Source organism: Amia ocellicauda, chromosome 7, assembly GCF_036373705.1.
Source record: "Amia ocellicauda isolate fAmiCal2 chromosome 7, fAmiCal2.hap1, whole genome shotgun sequence".
NCBI lineage: Eukaryota > Metazoa > Chordata > Actinopteri > Amiiformes > Amiidae > Amia > Amia ocellicauda.
This window is the reverse complement of record NC_089856.1, coordinates 42,687,296-42,705,680: the sequence shown is the minus strand read 5'-3', so window position 1 is coordinate 42,705,680 and position 18,385 is coordinate 42,687,296. Positions and strand designations below refer to the sequence as shown.

Sequence of the window (18,385 nt, the reverse complement as noted above, 5' to 3'; positions counted from 1 at the left end):
TATTAGTATGGTGTTCCTAATAATCCTTTAGGTGAGTGTGTGTGTGTGTGTGTATATATATTACATTGTTTTTTTTTTAAACATTCCTGTATTTTAAATGTTCTTTTTTATTATTTTCAATAATAAATTACTTTTAAAAATACAAATCTAGGGAGAACTAGAGGCTTAATTCCTTGCAGAAGAGGGTTCTGTTATTCACAAAAGCAATATTATGTTCATTCTTTTTTTACAACACCTTTAACACCTTAGTATACAACACATTATATACAGCTGCTGTGACTCGATCACTCCTGCTCCGGAGTTGAACACATGGGAAGGTCAGGCTGATTTTACACCGTTTTATACTGGGTTGCTGTGTGTATTGTGTGGCTTTTCTATTTTGTTATATTGTAATACTTCATAACTCCTGCAGGTTTGTGTGTGAATTTGCTTCTGTGTTTGAGTGTGTTCTTCACTCCTGAGCCATTTTAACAATAATATACTTTACATTGATATACAAAGATTTTTTTTCTTTTTAAGTTTGAATAAAACATACACACACAAAAAGGATTTTTCTCCCTTGGTTTGTTTTCATGCCACTCACTAGAAATAAACCAAATTCATTCATTTATCAGTATTTTCTTTTTCCTGGTTGGGTTCGTTTGTTGTCGTTCTGTCCAGACAGTGGATTAGCATCTCCAAAGGAGCTGTGGCAGACAGGCCATCCAGGCAGGGAGTGAGGGTTTGGTGGAAAGCTTGCAGGTACCTTGACTTCACTCCACTTCATGGAAAGCGCCCCCCAATCTCGCAGCCTTCTCTGCCCCTCAAGCCTTTTTTAGCTCGAGAAAAGCTGGCCAAGTGTGACGATTATCCAAGAGTACACGGTTGTTTTGAAATATTCCATCTCGCTTTTTACAAGGAAAACTGTTCAATGACCCAGTGCTGTGAGGAACCCAATGACGTTGGTCAACGGAAAACCAATGAACGCAGGTGATTTGGTGATAGTTGATCTCTTCATTTATTTAGATTTTTTGCCTGTGGGAAGGGGCATCTGCCACTGGGGCGGGTGGAGGGGCTTTGCAAGTGTCTCTGGGGTTAGGCAGGTCACTGGTGGCTGCTCCTGAGCCGTCTGCCTTTGGTTCCCACGGTCCGTGCCCCATTGCCTTGGGCTTGCTGGATCCTCTGGCACTCCCTGAGGTTCTGTGCGCGCAGCTCCTGGTTCTGGATCTCCTCCACCACCCTGCTGGGGAACCAGCCCATCTCACTATCGTGCAGCCGTTCGCCCAGCATCCAGCCTGTGAAGGAGAAGCAGAGGGTGATTGAATACATTAAACCCATCCGCAGATTCAGGCCTTGACGTCGAGCTGCACTGAGGCCGTCGAAAGAAGCCAAACCAGCTCTATAGGGTTGGGTTTGCATGGGGACTATAAGTACTTAATGTCAGGCTTTGGGTGATGGTGATGAATTATAAATTTTAGACACAGATAAAGAAAAAAACAACAAAATGTCTCGGTAAGATGATGGGCACCTCGAGCCACCAGAACAGCTTGAATGTTCTTGGCACAGATTCTACGAATCTCTGGACTCTACTGGAGGGATGAACACCATTCCTCCAAAGATACCCCCTAATTTGGGTTTTTGATGGTGGGGGAGAGCACTGTCTAACATGTTGGTCCAGAATCTCCCATAGGTGTTCTATTGGGTTGAGATCTGGTGCCTGTGAAGGCCAACACATATGATTCACATCATTTTCATACTCATCAAACCATTCAGTGACCCTCGTGTCCTGTGGATGGGGCATTGTCATCTTGAAAGAGACCACTCCTATCAGGATAGAAATTATTCACCATAGGATAAAGGTGATCACTCAGAATAGTTTTGTAATTATTTGCGTGCCCCAATAATGACCCCTCTTTCAAAGTCACTTAGATCCTTTCCTCTTGCCATCTTGATCCAAAATCAAGGTCAAATGGCGCTGCTCACCATAGCCACATAGCATGATAGGATGTTAATTGCTTGATTGTATCATGCAGTACACCTGTTTGGAGGCATCTGCGTTCATTATGTTCCTCCACTCATTTGTGCAGGTTTTTCCTTTAATTTGTCACCCATCTGTATATAATTCAATACAGCCATGTATTGAGAGAGGCTGCTAAATATAGATCAATATATATGGATCTGGCTTCTGTTTTCTTCTCCGACCCAATATTTGTATTTATTTATATTGGATCCACTGCAGAGACACCCCCTCTCTCCAGCTCTTCCTCGTGAAAACACAAATGCGTCACACAGCCCCTCTCTCCAGCTCTTCCTCATGAAAACACAAACACGTCACACCCACCATCTTCTGTTTTCTCCAGGACGTTGATGATGTCGGCCATCTCCACCGATAACTCATCATGCTCCTGGGCCATGTATGACAGGATACACTGCACCTGCGGAGAGTCTGGCAAAAGGGCAACACAGCTACAGTTGGCACAGTAACCTGAAATGGGTTTCACCGAGTGCTGTGACAGACTAATATTCCCATGACGCCCTGGGTGCACGTGAAAAAAAAAAAATCTTAATGGGTGTAATTCCTATACTGTACACCCAATTTGAATGTACCTACCCTCAAATTAAAGATCTACACTGAAAGCACATCTTGTTTCCTTTCCAGTCCATTGTGGTGGCGTACAGAGCCAAAATGCTGACGATTGTATCACTGTCCAAATATTTATGGACCTAACTGAAAATGAGAAATATCCCTTGCATTTATAGAAAGCTCTGCATTGACTGTGCGTCGCCTCTCACTCACACAGCTGCCTTTCAGCTTGTCCCTGGCGCACAAATCTGACAGGAGGTGTAGCGCATTGCGGGAGATTGCGCAAAGATATGTGTAATTTCTCTGACAGACGCAGGATAAGTGCACAATGAACTCGAAGCTATAATCCCCTGTGGAATGCAGCCACAGCACTAAAAAAATACATCTATTTATTTTAAAAGAACCCCCTCCCCTGTGACTAACAGTGCAGTGACTAGCACAGGGCACTAAAAAAACGACATGAAACTTTAAATTAGTTTCGAACAGACTCGTTTTCCTATCTGAGGAGAGGCAAAGGAAGTTTGTGTAGCAGGGTTTCCAAAAAAGGGTTTCGACCAGAGCCTTCCCTCGTGGCAGACACAGTGCAGTGCAAGTGGGCCGCTTCCAGATCCACTGCCAGCTTCCCAAACAAGTGGGAATCTCGAGAGTGAGAGAGTAACAGTAGAACCATATGGCTTATCTATCCGCTGTTTGTTTCTCTGCTTTCATATCTAGCTGTCCCTTTGAAACTGTATGGCCCATATATATTAGTAAGGCGGCCTGTCTTTAATGCCTGGTCAAAATATATTAACAACGTACAGTATAGTAAAATCACAAACTCCAAAATCTGTCACCTTATTTAAAATAATAACATTTCAAAATATCAATTTTATATATAGTGGTTTCTATGTCAAATATATGGATGGGAATTGGGATAAGTAATGTCTATGGACAGATTCTTCCATGGATATTATAAGTAGATTTGTATTCTTTGTGGTGTAAAATGCTTTTAATTGATTGCCTCTTGTTGTTTCTGTTTGTCCTGCAAAATGATGGAACCTTATGGTTAGTTCATGTATAAGGTTTGACTTGAAACAGATTTTCCTCCTGTTCAGGTAGAAAATCCTCTGACTGGGGAGGGCAGGTGGGCGGGCAGTGCTCACCTGGCTGATTGGAATTTGAAGTGAGGAATCTGGTTCTGGGGTTGGGAGTCAGGGCATTGATCCACCGCCGTTTTTCCATACTGTGTGTATGAGAGAGAGGAGTCATAAATAAATAAATAAATACACAGTCATAATTGACACAAGATCCTAATCATTATACAATTACTCACACTTAAGCTTTATAGCAAACCTCTCTTAACAACCCATTTCAGCTTTAAGCCACACCTGACCACAATATTCCACATTAGGTGTACACTGGTCATGATATAATGGCCACAATAATTAGCTACCTTCCTTCTATACATTGTGGCACACAGATGAAAGAAACAGATGACTAACATCGGCTATACTGCTGGAAACATCAGCGGAAGTGAAGCATATAATTGTAGTCCTAAATATTACCACCCTGTTGTTCATAACACTGATTCATGTTCAACTATGGCCTAGAAGCCAACCATAACTTTGCCATTCCCTTGATTTGCAAATCACAATGTCGCAACACAAGCGCAGGAGAACGTGGCCCCTCTGACAGCACAATACACTGTGTCTGGGTATTAGTTTGTCATTTATGATCGATGCTTATTTATCAGTGATGAACAAAATGTTCAAAGTCTTGAGAAAATGGGAAAGAGCTGAGTTAAGATCGAGGACTGTTGTCAGCTTGGGACGCCCACTCCTTTGACTTCTGTTGAGTGTCAAACCAAAACTTGCATGGCCCTCCCGTCCCCCTGCATGAGCTGCACGAACACTGTTGATGAAACTAAACAAACTGCCAGATAAATGTTTCAAAGGAAGGCTCACTCACTCGCTGGAGGCTTTAAGCATGTACGTGATGTCCCGCCCATCCTGGTTCTCGATGAGCCGCAGGAGGAAGGCTTTGGCCAGAGTCTGACCCTGGTCCTCCTGCTCCTCGGTGCGCAGAAGGGCCTTCGTGCACGAGTCCAGCACCTGAAACTTCTCCCCACTGTTGAGACACACACATTTATTTTTTTGTGTTTGTGGGGGCTTGCTAACGACACTATTATAGTACATACTATCTCCACTCGAACGTCCTTGAGGACATGTCTCTCTTTCTGTGAGTTCAAGTCACCTTCCTGTTAAACCCCATCACCCAGTTTTACCTTTCAACACAGTCTGTCTTCTCTCATACTGCAATGCTATATAATGGAGAAGATGGAGAGGGACGGGGTGATGCCCACCTGGAGCTCTTCTTGGTGACCAGCAGCAGGTCATTGAACAGGAAGAGGTAGAGCGGCTGGAAGAGCTTGCGGGAGCGCAGGGTCCTGGTGCTCTTGGGGCCGGAGATCTGCTGCAGTTCGCCCCTCTTCAGCAGCCAGCGAGAGTGTGAGATCACCGGCACCGACTGCTCACAGACAACACGACATCACACACTGGCACATTGTAGAGCACAGTACAGTATAGTAAAGCACAGAGATCCATAACCCCCAGAGGCTTGGCCTCCAGTATGGCAGCTACCTTGGATTTGAACTCCAGGGTTTTCTCGATGCTGATGAGCTCCTCTGTGCGGCTCATTTTTCTCACTCCTTCGTTGCATTTCTTGACAATCTGCAGAGACCCACCACACTGATGTTAGCACAACAGGTAACAGGCATGAACTCGGTCAGCCACAGTCAATGGCACAAAGTTTAATGGCCTTGAGCCCAAACCCCAGGGCTCAAAGGAAGCACTTGACCACAACTGGCCCTTCTGAGATGAGCTTGCACTGCTGAAATATTGAACACACACACAAACATCTAATTAAACTATACTATGGCTATAAATAATACAGCTTCAGAAGTACCTAAAAATACTTAAAACACGTCCCCAGGCTCCCCAGAACTGCTGTGCTTGGTGTGGATTGGTGAATCAACATACATAACTCTTATTGCAATAAAGGAAACGATCCAGCTGGCAGTACAATCGCCTGGGCGGACCACTGAAAGGAAAGCAATGATGCAAAATCTCTCCTTGCATCCGAGTACAAGGGGAAATGTGGAGCCCAGTGGCGATCATTACCTTCTCCAGCTCCTGGTGGGCCTGTACTGCGCTGGCCTCTATGTCTGACCCCTCCTCGGCCTTCTTCAAAATGTTCTGCACATCGACAGGGAGCGAGAATCACACATCTGGCCCATTCATATAATGTCAAAATTAGCTTGCTATGTTTTGATGACTTTTGTTCCAATCAAGCTTAATGAAGACATTAAATTAACTCATAATTTGCCTTATCAGAACATTTTAATAATTTTACATGGGTGAACATTTAAAATCGAATAAAATATCATATAGGGAACTGGAATTCTCCAACTGAAAGATGCAAATGCTGAATTCACACAAGGTTTCAAGTCAGTGGGGCCCCAGGGCCAGGCTTGAGGGCCACCAAACGCTTTTCGGCTGTCTCATTGTTCACCTGCACTAACAGCTTGAGTCGTGTGATCCTCTGGAAAGGCAGGATGAGGAAGGAGGTGAAGGAGAGGCCGCGGCATCGGGGCTGATTCTCCAGGGAGGTCATGACATCGCGGAAAGCACTGTTTTCCTGTCTGGGACAAAACACACACATGCTTTATGTGGCTCTATGAGACAAGCTGGGGAAACATACTGTATATATTGAACTGATTGTGAATAGCAAGAATGCAGTACGGGGACAGTAGTGTGAAGGTAACCTATCTGCACGGTTCTAGACATGCAAACCATTACATGGAATTAAAACAATCCGTACGGAAAAGGTTGGAAGGTGTGTGAATATTTCCAGCTCTATTCGGAGTGAAGTGTAAATTTACGTAAGCAAGAGAAGTGTCTGCAAGCTTAACACCATCAGCTAGGTGTCACCTGAGAGCATGGCAGCTGACAAACTTTAATTTGTCTCCTTGTAAACCTAATTTCTCACCGAGCCTTTGAGGTTTGTTGGCATTTAAAACAGCACGAATCAGCAGAAACTCGCTCTTCTGCTTTGCTGTTTGAGGGGGGAATGATGTTTAAAAGCTATTCACGTTCATATGCTCTGCCAACATACTGAGAAGATGGGAGTGACAATTACCGGTAGTGGCAGCCGACGCGATCTTGAATACCTCACAGCATGAGGTAGTTGGGTAATTACAGATTATTGCTGACTTTTCACACGCCCTGTAATTATGTGTCCCCTTGGCTGCTTCCTCCTCACATTTTATCATCAGCCACTGAATTCCAAGCTGTCTGTCTGTGCTGGAGTGGTACTGAGATGGGGACCAGGAAGCGGTGACACTAGTCTTTCTGGTTCAAGTCATGTATCTACGCATTTGTGTCTGCAAAAGTTGACCCCCTCTTGCATCTGTACCATGAAGGTTACGTGAATCTCTCAAAGTTACGGCAACAAAGTAACACAATTACAATGGTCAATTGTTCTATTCTCTGAGCACTTTGACTGTGGTTTTCCTGTACATTTTCTCCATTTACATAAGTGTTATTTGTATTGGGTGTGCTTTTCCAGACTTTCACTAGTTCATTAGTCTGTGCTAATGCCATAGTAGATGTGTCATATAGCCTATAAAATAATATACTCTGGCACCAACTCAAGGCCCTCAACGGTTTTCAATTCCTCTGAACTGTCAATGAGCTAATTTAACTAATTGACCAAGCCCAGGTGTAACAAAGGTAAGGCTTGTAAAACACAGAGAGAACCTGTTGGACCTAAACCGCAAAAGAAGCCAAGCTGTCGGCTGATACCTGTTGCATTTGTTTCTTGATACTCAAAATAGATACACAAACAATAGTGTGACAATCATGCCCTGTCCCAAGCGGTACCCACAATATCCTCCTGTAGGCCTGCTCCTGGTAGTTCTGATTGGACACGTAGGTAACAAACACGTGGAAGTGTTTCTTGGCGTGGTAATCCACGAGGTCACACACATCCAAGATCTTCACACTTTTCTCCACCCGGTTCTCCAGGTCTATTAGAAACCTGCAATAATAATCATCGTCATCCTCACTTTCAGCTTCACAATCAACACATGGATTTGTGCAGAAACCCATCTCTGATTATATTCGTATTGGGAGACACATTTACATTACACCAATCAGCCATAACATTATGACCACCTCCCTAATATTGTGTAGGTCCCACTTTTGCCGCCAAAACAGCCCTGACCCGTCGAGGCATGGACTCCACTAGACCTCTGAAAGTGTGCTGTGTTATCTGGCACCAAGACGTTAGCAGCAGATCCTTTAAGTCCTGTAAGTTGCGAGGTGGAGCCTCCATGGATCGGACTCGTTTGTCCAGCACATCCCACAGATGCTCGATTGGATTGAGATCTGGGGAATTTGGAGGCCAAGTCAACACCTTGAACTCGTGATTCATCAGACCAGGCCACCTTCTTCCATTGCTCCGTGGTCCAGTTCTGATGCTCATGTGCCCATTGTAGACGCTTTCGGCAGTGGACAGGGGTCAGCATGGGCACCCTGACTAGTCTACGGCTACGCAGCCCCATACGCAACAAACTGCGATGCACTGTGTGTTCTGACACCTTTCTATCAGAACCAGCATTAACTTTTTCAGCAATTTGAGCTACAGTAGCTCGTCTGTTAGATCGGACCACACGGGCCAGCCTTCACTCCCCATGTGCATCAGTGAGCCTTGGCCGCCCATGACCCTGTCGCCGGTTCACCGCTTTTCCTTCCTTGGACCACTTTTGATAGGTACTGACCACTGCAGACCGGGAACACCCCACAAGAGCTGCAGTTTTGGACATGCTCTGACCCAGTCGTCTAGCCATCACAATTTGGCCCTTGTCAAAGTCGCTCAGATCCTTACGCTTGCCCATTTTTCCTGCTTCTAACACATCAACTTTGAGGAAAAAATGTTCACTTGCTGTCTAATATATTCCACCCACTGACAGGTGCCATGATAATGATATTATCAGTGTTATTCACTTCACCTGTCAGTGGTCATAATGTTATGGCTGATCGGTGTATATAACAGTTACAATTGGGTCAATTGTGCACGGCCCCTGGCATAGGCTGGGAACCATTAAACTGTAACAGAGTCCTTATACATTTTTGTTTGTTGCTGATCCGAGCCAATCCAAGCCCAGGACCAAGGCCCTTCCCCATCCCAGAATCACTCCTGCCGGGCTGCTCACCTCTCGCTGGCTTTCATCACGTCCTCGATGTTGGAGAAGATGAAGTGCATTTCCGACTGGTTGAGGGTGTTCACCAGGATGGGGTTTCTGAGGAAGTGGGACTCTAGCAGCTCCATGCTCTTGTAGTAGGAAGCCTCCGAAGTGACCAGCTCAAACATTGCCTTGAGGAGGATAAGACAAGACATGGGTAGACAATGAAGCCCCGGTCTGAAGCAGGTGCTAATATAAAGCAGTGCTGCCAGAGTGTGTGGCTTCCTCACCTCCTGCAGGGTGACCTCTCGTGGGCTCATGTTGGCCAGCACACCGCTCTGCCGCACCGGCTCCAGATTCTGCCAGAGGTTAATGCTGCCGTGGGTGCTGTTCCTCAGCTGGAGCTGCATGACGGGAATGGAGGGCATCCCCCCGCCGCCACCCCCCGGCACAGCTGTCCCCATGGCCAGGGCATCACAGCGCCGCCTCTGCTCAATCTCTCGCTGCTTGGATGTATCACGGTACTCCTGATACAAGATCCCTGGAAAAGAGCGGGAAGCCTGTGTTAGGGGACAGAAGTCACTACAAACACAAGGGTCTGTATCCCTGGAGAGGAGACGGGTCCTTGATGGTTGATATAGGCCAAAGGGTCTAGTGCATTCCAGTTTGGGAATTTACATGCTGTAAATTGTGTTATAGACCGTGCACCTTGAATCAAAACGATTAAAAGGATCAAAAGGATCTGAAAAAGTTTTAATAACTAGGTTCATTAAGTCATTGAGAAGTCAAACTGGACTAAAGTCACTGTAGCCCCTCCAGGGAGTGTTTTAGGTGCTGTGGTCTATATTGGGTCAATGGTCAATAGCAAATAACGAATAAAGCCAACATCTTTGCATTGAATCTGAATGTCCTCCTTGCAAACATCCACAATGAATATTGCCCACGTCTTCAAATATTTGTTTACAGTACTTACAAGTCAGGAAAATCTTTTACCCATTTTGATTTTTTTTTTCCACTCAGGCTTCAGTATATTTAAGGCCATGCTTTTTTCTTTTAATTTCAAAGTGCATTTATTTTAAGAGAGTGCACAGTGAGACACAGTGTTTCCTTTCAGGAATAAAGAGGTCATGTGCTTCCCATTTAGTGACCTGTCAGCCTTCTCCCTAGCAGAATGGCATCACATGGATTTGTTTTTTCATTGCACATCTGTTCATTTTTCCAGTGTAAAGGAATCAATTGTTTATTGATTTGTTCATTCATTTTCTTTCTTTTTTGAACGAACTGGGGTGGAGCGCCTGAGGGTGACAGTTGGACATGACAACCTTCAAATGAAGGGAGAGAACAGATCTAGAAAAGGGGGACAAATCTAGTGAGATGTCACATGTCTAAGAGGCAGTTTTACACAATAAGGCCCATCTTATTTTATATGGCCTAGATCATATAGAAATTAAGAGTATCAACCCAGTGGGGTACATTGTGCTCATCACAATGTCAGGAAGGCTCTGATTTAGTTTAGAGCCCACAATACTGGAAATGAGCTTCCCAGGGCCACAGTCATTTACATGTTTGGTAAACTTCACAGCTATAGGATTGTGAGCCACTTACCAACGTTTCCGATAATTCGGATGTTTGGATAGACTGCAGGTCCTTTAGAGGCCTCACCGTTATTCAGCAATCTGCATGTGGAGAAAGATAGAAATGTTTCCCTTCCCCTCGAAGTCCTGATCCATTCTCCCTGGGGTCTGTGGTGCTGCCAGGTTCATAACTGTATGACTGGTTAAAGTATTAGCCATTCAAAGCATTAACTAGCTGGCTGCTGGGATACAATAGGAGCTCCAGTAACTGATAAACATCAGTAATTTCCTACAATTTCTAAAATATCTATATCTATAATATATACATAAGTACATATTTAAACATATACACACATTTAAATTTTTTCACATACATTTTCACATACATTATATCAAATTCCTACAGAGATTATTTTTGTAAGTAATTCCATATTAAATGTTCAAGGAAGACATGATAATTTTCTGTTGTTCTTTGTTCAAATCAGTGATTTTAATTTGTTTAATTTGTTTAATTTAATTTGTTTTGGGGCAATAGTGCAACCTGAATTGTTGGAATACGTGACGCATTGAGAGGAATGTATGAATGTATTTGCATGTATTTAACTAATTCATAAGTAATTTATTGTTCGGATGTTTATTTATTTGAATTTGTAAAATAACATTTTGTGAACAGTAAAACAAACATAGTCATTAATGAAGGTTTTATAGTTCTGAAAATAAAATATGATAGCTGCTTTAATTTTTTTCACATTTCTTTATGCTGCTTTATTTGAGACTTTTTTCACACCACTTTTTGAACTGTGATTGTGACCAACACCTTTTAAGAAAAAATTAATCACATGTCCCTAATAAGTCTCAGTATTATCGGTGTGAATTAAAACATTTTAGTACTGAACAGAGAGTGGAGTGAGCAAACTGTCATCCACAATGTTTTAAACAAACTATCTCACTTGCCAACTACAGGGGTGAGAACTGGATCATTAGCATTGCGCTACTCAGATAAAGTGTTAGAAAGCTTAGTCCTGTCTAGGTAAAATGCGATTTACATAAACCAAAACACACCATCCTAGCAGCCTAAAGCAACATAAGTGTTGTTCCTTATTTACCACCCATTCACACCAAGACAACAGTCCAGGTTTTTCAGGTTTTTCACTGGTTAGTGAAAATGTACTGTTATGTAGAGGAGCTGGGTCGCACACAAAAAAAGTGCATTTCTTTTATTATTGCCTCAAGTCCCTTTTTTCTGAGGTCATTATATGAAAACACTACTACAGCTGGAATTTTGAGTATTCTTTCAGCACCTGTTTTCTAAAAGAAAAAATGGCTAACAAGAGAGGAGTGACTTGAAACAATAACAAAATAAATGTTTTCTTATCGATTGTAGCTCCTATCTTCTATATAACTGTTTTGATCCTTGGTAATGGGTACCACTGATGATGTTCGGGAGGTTTATGCAGCGTTGGACTTATTTTTCTCTTTCCTGAAGACTGCGGTTGTTGAACTCTGCTTACCTTACTGAGATGGGGTCTAAGTCGTTCACGTCCTCGGTTGCCTGGCCATGGTTTGCCTGCTCCTCTAGCCTGCTGTCATGACCTTGAATGGAGCAGGATTCCAGGTTGTCGGAGAGACTTTCCATGTCTGAGTTGTGGCTTCTCGGTCGGCCAGAAGACATGGGCCTCTGTTGCCTGTGGTGAGGGGACACGCTCTTCCCTTGTAACACCTCCTTCAGTTCTGTCACAATGGACGGAGTCTCACTGTGTCTACCAGACTCTCCGTTGCTCTGCAATACCGCTCCAGGTTGGAACGGTGAAGTTGCCCTAAGAGTATTAAGTATACACAACAGTGATAGTGTTGATTTTTCCACTGAGATAATAGCTGGCATTCCACAGACATGGCCATTGGATAACTCCTGTTCAGAACCAGACTGTTCTGTGATTTTTAGGATTCTTTATGTATGTATGTATTTATTTATTTATTAATCAGTTTATTTTTTATTTAAATTCAAAGAAGAAGTGACGTCAGGCCTTGCTTTTCTGGGAATTCATTCTGCTGCCACAGGTATGAGTTATGTCAACATCTTCTGGCACCAGTGCTTCAGCAAACCCCCTTGTGTTTCACTTCCTCATCCACAGTCTGTGTCAGAAGTTGCTGGGCTGGGATCCTGTGAACCTTGGTTTCTGATTTTTACAAATGTTTGAGTATGAGTATGCCTGAATATGTATATATGGTATATTCCATACTGTATGCTTGTTTGCTATGTGTACATGTGCACGTATATATATATATATATATATATATATATATATGTGTGTGTATGTATATGTAAACGTATGTGAATATATAGTCACTAAGGCCAAGGTGTGTGCAGGTTACTGCAGGTTAGTGCGGGTCTCACCTGGGCAGGCGGGGGGACAGAGAGTGTCTCATGGGGGGCGGGGGTCTGAGGGAGGAAGGGGGTCCAGACATCCTGCTGGAGCTAGTGTCGTCGGCTCTCTTCACTGGGACCGCATTGGACTGAGCATCTGCTATCGAGACACAGGCAGTGAGACAAGGTACCCGTGTACATTTACCACAGGTGTTCTCTTCATGGAGGTTTTCAATACTTTTACAGTCCTTTGAGTTCAACATCCCATACACACTGCACTATGGGAAGATGACAGACCAGGGTTTATAGCAGTGTTCAGAAAAGCACAGTGGGGGACTGTTAACTGCACCAAGATCAAACTGCATTTAATTCCTCTGGTTGTCTTCTTTTCCTGTGAACTTGTCACAGTAACAGGGATACATACGCACAAGCTGTGCATGTAAATCTGAACTATCCACACAATGTATGGTTGGTTAAACTAGACTGGTTTGCCAATGAGTTGACTGAACAGTCACCCATTTCATGAAGTGGAAAATAAAATGCTCTGGCAAATGACCATAATCAACAAAAGCAAGTGTCAGTCATTACGGCTGTGTGAAATGAATACAGTAACCGCTGGGCTGTAGTCCTGTAATGCAACGGAATGACCTGGATATGACAAGATCTGCCTCCTCCTGCCAAATCCTAATTGTGGAGGACCCCGGTGTCTGCTTTTGATTTGGGGTCCAACAGAGCCCTGAACTGAACTCCTGATTCTCTCATTCCACCCTTCTCAGTTATTTTCAGGGAAGAGAGGGGTGGGAATTGGAGCTGGCAGACACAGGATGTCCTCCAGGATTACTTTCTGCTTTGTTGTTTCTGTAGCAGGTTTTTTTTCTTTTTGCCTTTTAACGTCTAGCAAAGTGTATCGTTTTACTTCACCAATCTGATCTGCTCTGTGGCACGGCCCCTTCCCATTGCGCCTGACAGGCATATCCAGTTCTGCATGAACTGCAGGCTGTGAAACAACAACACACACATTCTTGGCATAGCAGAGTTGGCCCTCGCAACAGTGACACAACTTTCCTTCCCAGCGCCGAGTCACAAGAGCTGCGGCTTTGCTTGCCTTCTCCCCCTGCCGCCCGCGCTCGCCCCAGTGGGCAGGCCTGCCACTGCTGATATTCCTCTACAGAGAGGCATCACTCCATGCACGTGATTGTGTGCTCACATTTGAGTGCCCAACAAGTGGAAGCATTAGCAAATGCTGAAATGTCCTCTTTGTTTTAATTCTGGAAGAAAAGCAAACATACAGGAAACTTTGGTTGAAGAAAATCAATGTGGAATTTCAGACGCTACTGAATACCCATCATTTCCTTTTAGAGTTTGGTTTAGCTTTTTGTCTTAAAATGTAAATGACAGTAATGAGGGTTATTACTTTCAAACTAGTTTCCCCACAAATCACTATTTAACACCTTTAACTTGTTCAAGATACAAGTTAACCACACCAATGACACCTGCTTTTAAACCCACTGCTCCTCAGTTGCTCACTTGTCCTTGATATTGTGTAGTTGGTAGGATGTGTGTCAAGGAATTATTCTCTATTCTTACTAGATGACCCCTGCAAAAGTGCTGATAATAATAATGATAATCAACCATAATGATGATGATGATGATGATGATTATATATCCATCACAACATCATAAATGGGTGAAAATTATAGCCAGATGAATATGCTGCTGCACCACGGATTAATATTGATGACATCTATAGCAGTTAACAAATAATCTTAAGAATATTTTCAAATGAACAAGGATTTAAAATTGCATTACTAACGTACTTACAGAACCTCTTCATGAAAACGTAGTATAAACTTATGCGTTGAAACATGTAAATACCGTATATATGCTCTCATGATGTGATTAAACATCAAAACCTCAGTTTTAGTGTCCAATGCCGGCCCTAGAACATATTGTCTTAATGTCTGTCATTTCAAAGGTTGCTATCGATCATCACATAATATTGCACAGATTGCTTATTACGTGTTACAGATGTAACCCTATTTTAAAGTGTTACACATTTTGAAATCTTCCACTGTCTCTAATTTAGCAAATTATTGGCTCGGGTTAAGGTGCCAGTTAAGTCACTGTGTGCTCAGTGAAAAAAAAAAAGACAAAAAAAAAAAAGCCCAGGTCATTAGGAAGCAGTTAGCACTAAATAGCCCTTTTACAAGTAACTATCAGATGTCAGAAGCAGTTCTCATGCAGTCACAGTTCAATGTGTTCCAGTTTTTGTTCTAAGCAGTGATGTAATCCTAATTTTGTTTACAACTTCAAATATCTTCACCTTTTTCTGGTTTTAATTATCCAGTATATACATAATATACATATTTGCAGTAAGAATGGATAATAAAAGCACAAACCACCCAAAAGGAGAGCTACAAACCAGCGTTTTGCTTTTCTTTCTTGATTGCTGTACCTTATTGATCCAAAAACTCCAATGAGATGATTATGTTATCCTACCAAATCCACGACTGTCAAACAACTTGTGTGGAAAAACAATAGACAGACAGTTTAAATATGTGTCGCTGTCCTGCAAGAATGTGTTGGGATGTGTGTCCTGCCCGGCTCCCATTCTGAAACGGTACAGGAATGTAACAATAGGCGGTTCAAGGAACAAGCCAAAGTACAGCCACATACTACCACCTTGATGATAATCTCTCCCTCTATCTGTACTGAACGTGAACATGCTCTACAAACATATCAGTCATCTGAATCTGAAACAATACCTAGTTTCAGTTGTGCATGCTTTTTCCTACTGTATTTCTTAGTCATGCTTTGATGAAAGGATACAGATTTATCTCCTTTTAATCTATTTTAATTCAATTAACTGCCCACTCTATTAATTTAGAGTTCAGATGAAACAACATACACAAGATACAGGAGTACTCCAGGACTAGGGATGAGAACCACAGTTCTTTAAGATTGAAACAGTGTGACAATCCCAACTTTGATGACTGAATTAAGGGGAGCAAGAACAGCCGGTCTTGTCGTGGCTCATTTCCGTTCATAAAAGGCTGTGAGGAAGTCAGTTTCAGCTTCTCAAAGATGCAAACACAAACAAAAGTGTCCAGTAAAGCCTAATGTTGCAATTGTATATTTTGTAGTAAAGATTCCTTTCACTATTTGAATAATAATAGGTAAAACTAAATGTCTGCTCACACCTTCAGCATTCTTTTTCATATTGTCTGGCTTTTTCCCTGTTTTTTTTCAAGAACAATACATTTTCATTCACAAGCTAAGATAAGCTAACATATGACCTATCACATTGCTTAAAAACTCTTAAGGCTATGTGAACTTTGACAGGTTTTCTAGACCCTGTCCCTGTTATGTGATGGGGATATTTGCTGTGTTTATATATAAACAGCAGTACCTACATTCGCACAAAACACACACACACACATAAATGGCTCATTTTATTCCGATGTCTCCCGTGAAATGTATGAAGAATTTGATTTGAAAAGCACTCTTCATTTTGGGTGAAACTAAAAGAAAATCTATTCCAGTTGTTTTATGGCGTATAAATATATGGACACATTTTATGTTCTTGTTTTGAAGACATCCCATTACAGCTTGGAATGGCAAATTGGATACATTATTCTGGAATATAAATCTGTACTTTTACGACAGTACTTTTTAAACATGCATGTTTCACATCAAAATAAAAACAAACAAATAAATAAATAAATAAATAAATAAAAGCATCAGTGCTTGTTTACTTTCTGGCCTAGCATAGTACAGGGTGATGTGCCGGAGCGAATGTTGTGATTATATTGCAGTGGGAACGTGTGAGACTCACTTCCTGATTCACCAACACTATGAGAATGGAGGAGATATTATTTTCCACTACCACTGGTGCCTGCCTGCTGGCCCACCTGCCTGGTCACATGGGAAGAGATTGCTGGTACCTACAGACTAATTAGAAAAACATACCAGACTGCATGCTTTTCAAATTGCTTTGCCCTGACCTATAATGCTGAACTAGTGACCTGAAATAATCTACAGCACCCTTTCAGACTTTTTACCACAACTCTCAGAGTGCTTTCACTGCTCTTTCTATTTGTTTTATTACAGTTGCATTGTGCTCTACTACAATAGTACCATCATTTACCAAGGCAAAGGTTTGTAAGGGCTGCACAACACTATACAGGCAAGAAATTACCTTATAAATCACAGAATGACTCTAGTGTAGTACATTAAGCACCATAAAAGCTGGGTAGGGTTACGATTCTCACGGGCCTGACTCACATGGAAAGCAGTTCTCACCTTCAGAGACCCTCTCCCGCGACACTGCCCTCTCACGGGATGTTGCCCTCTCCCTGCCTGTCTTTCGTCTCATGGACCTGTAGAAGCGTGAGTTTCTCCGGATGGGCACGTGTGTCCTGCCATTGGCCACATCGTCTGCATCGTCCTCATCCTCCTCTTCCTGTTTCTGAGCCTTTGTGGACTGTTGGTCCACGGTGGATTTGGCCTTACTCCACTTAAAGCCGAGCTTTGTGTTCATTGCTTCTGTGATTGAAGTGCCACTCTCAAAAAAAAAAAAAAAAAATCAGGAAACCATTCCTCGGCTGGGCTTCAGGAAAAAGATAAATAATGTTAATGAGCAAACAAAGTCAAAACCATATATCCAGAGTGGTACATGTCTTTCTGATTCCTGCATCTAAAGATCCCCGTCCCCAGATATCCAGTGCAAATGCAGTCCAGGCCCAAGCTGCACCTGAGCACCTGCTGCAGACGCACTGGCCTCTCCTACAGGAACATTACAGTGTCCACACCTGCACCAAACATAACCGAAGAACAGGTAGGGCTCTTGTTGTTAGCAACCCTGAAGTGTCCGTGATAGGCAGTCACGGTTTGCTAATAAGCATTTGCAAAATAACAGCATTTGTTAAAAACAAAAAAAAGTGCACCACCCTGTTTTCAGTCAATACATTCCGCGATTCAGTGAACGCAACCTTGCAACTCCTTTTACATCCTGATAGAAAAACAGAACAACTGGAAAATGGAAAAAAATAAAAACATACCTGTGCTAGCAAGCACTTCACTTTTTAATTTATTTCCAAAGGGTCTGTTTTCTCTCAAAGTCTTTGGTTAGGTTAACACTTCCAGCTTCCCTGTGTATCATCCCTGACCACTGACAGTCAGGCTGGGTCCTTATCTGATGTCAGCTGATGATCAAAGTTCAGCACTGAAACAGGCTGCTTTTCTTTATTACACAAATCAGGGTCAGGCAAAGGAAGAGCAAACCAGTTCCTCTGAACGCCATGCATAAGAATTTCCTCCTAGAATGAACGCACTCAGACAATGTTTCGCTTGCTTGTCTGTTGCCTGGTTGGTTGATTTGCTTTAGGAAGGGGGAAGGCCAAATCCAAATGGTCCTCCAAGCTCCTCCAAATGACCCAAGCTTGAATTCCCTCTTGGCTCAGTCAGGATGATCGAATCCCAGGCTATAGTGTGATTTCTAGATTTCTAATTGAGATGTGTGAGGGAACAGCATCCTGGATGCATTCAATACTTTTATGGCTGCAGTGATCACGCCTCTCAAATTGCTTATCAGACTCTGCCTTTATTGCAGTTGCACCACCCTTTCTTTTCTTATTTTGGTACAGAAGATTGCTTGGCAG

The 18,385-nt window shown here is 42.7% G+C and overlaps 1 protein-coding gene across 3 annotated transcripts; it reads right to left on the bottom strand.

Moving 5' to 3' along the window:
• Positions 1–87: 87 nt before the first annotated feature.
• ngef (neuronal guanine nucleotide exchange factor) lies at positions 88–18,385 on the bottom strand. 3 transcript variants are annotated; one of them, XM_066709767.1, is made up of 16 exons: positions 17,786–18,385; positions 17,028–17,334; positions 12,756–12,885; positions 11,872–12,177; positions 10,392–10,462; positions 9,077–9,327; positions 8,817–8,977; positions 7,487–7,639; positions 6,113–6,242; positions 5,722–5,796; positions 5,182–5,271; positions 4,905–5,068; positions 4,511–4,669; positions 3,706–3,785; positions 2,321–2,425; positions 88–1,274 (listed from the first exon to the last, which is right to left on the bottom strand). In XM_066709767.1, exons 2-16 carry the CDS (start codon positions 17,263–17,265, stop codon positions 1,084–1,086), a joined length of 2,304 nt encoding a protein of 767 aa, XP_066565864.1. In that variant the 5' UTR covers positions 17,266–17,334; positions 17,786–18,385; the 3' UTR covers positions 88–1,083. The 3 variants fall into 3 exon arrangements, with proteins under 3 accessions (XP_066565864.1, XP_066565863.1, XP_066565865.1); XM_066709766.1 differs by lacking the exon at positions 17,786–18,385 and having other exon boundaries at positions 17,028–17,773; XM_066709768.1 differs by lacking the exon at positions 17,786–18,385 and having other exon boundaries at positions 12,756–12,882; positions 17,028–17,773.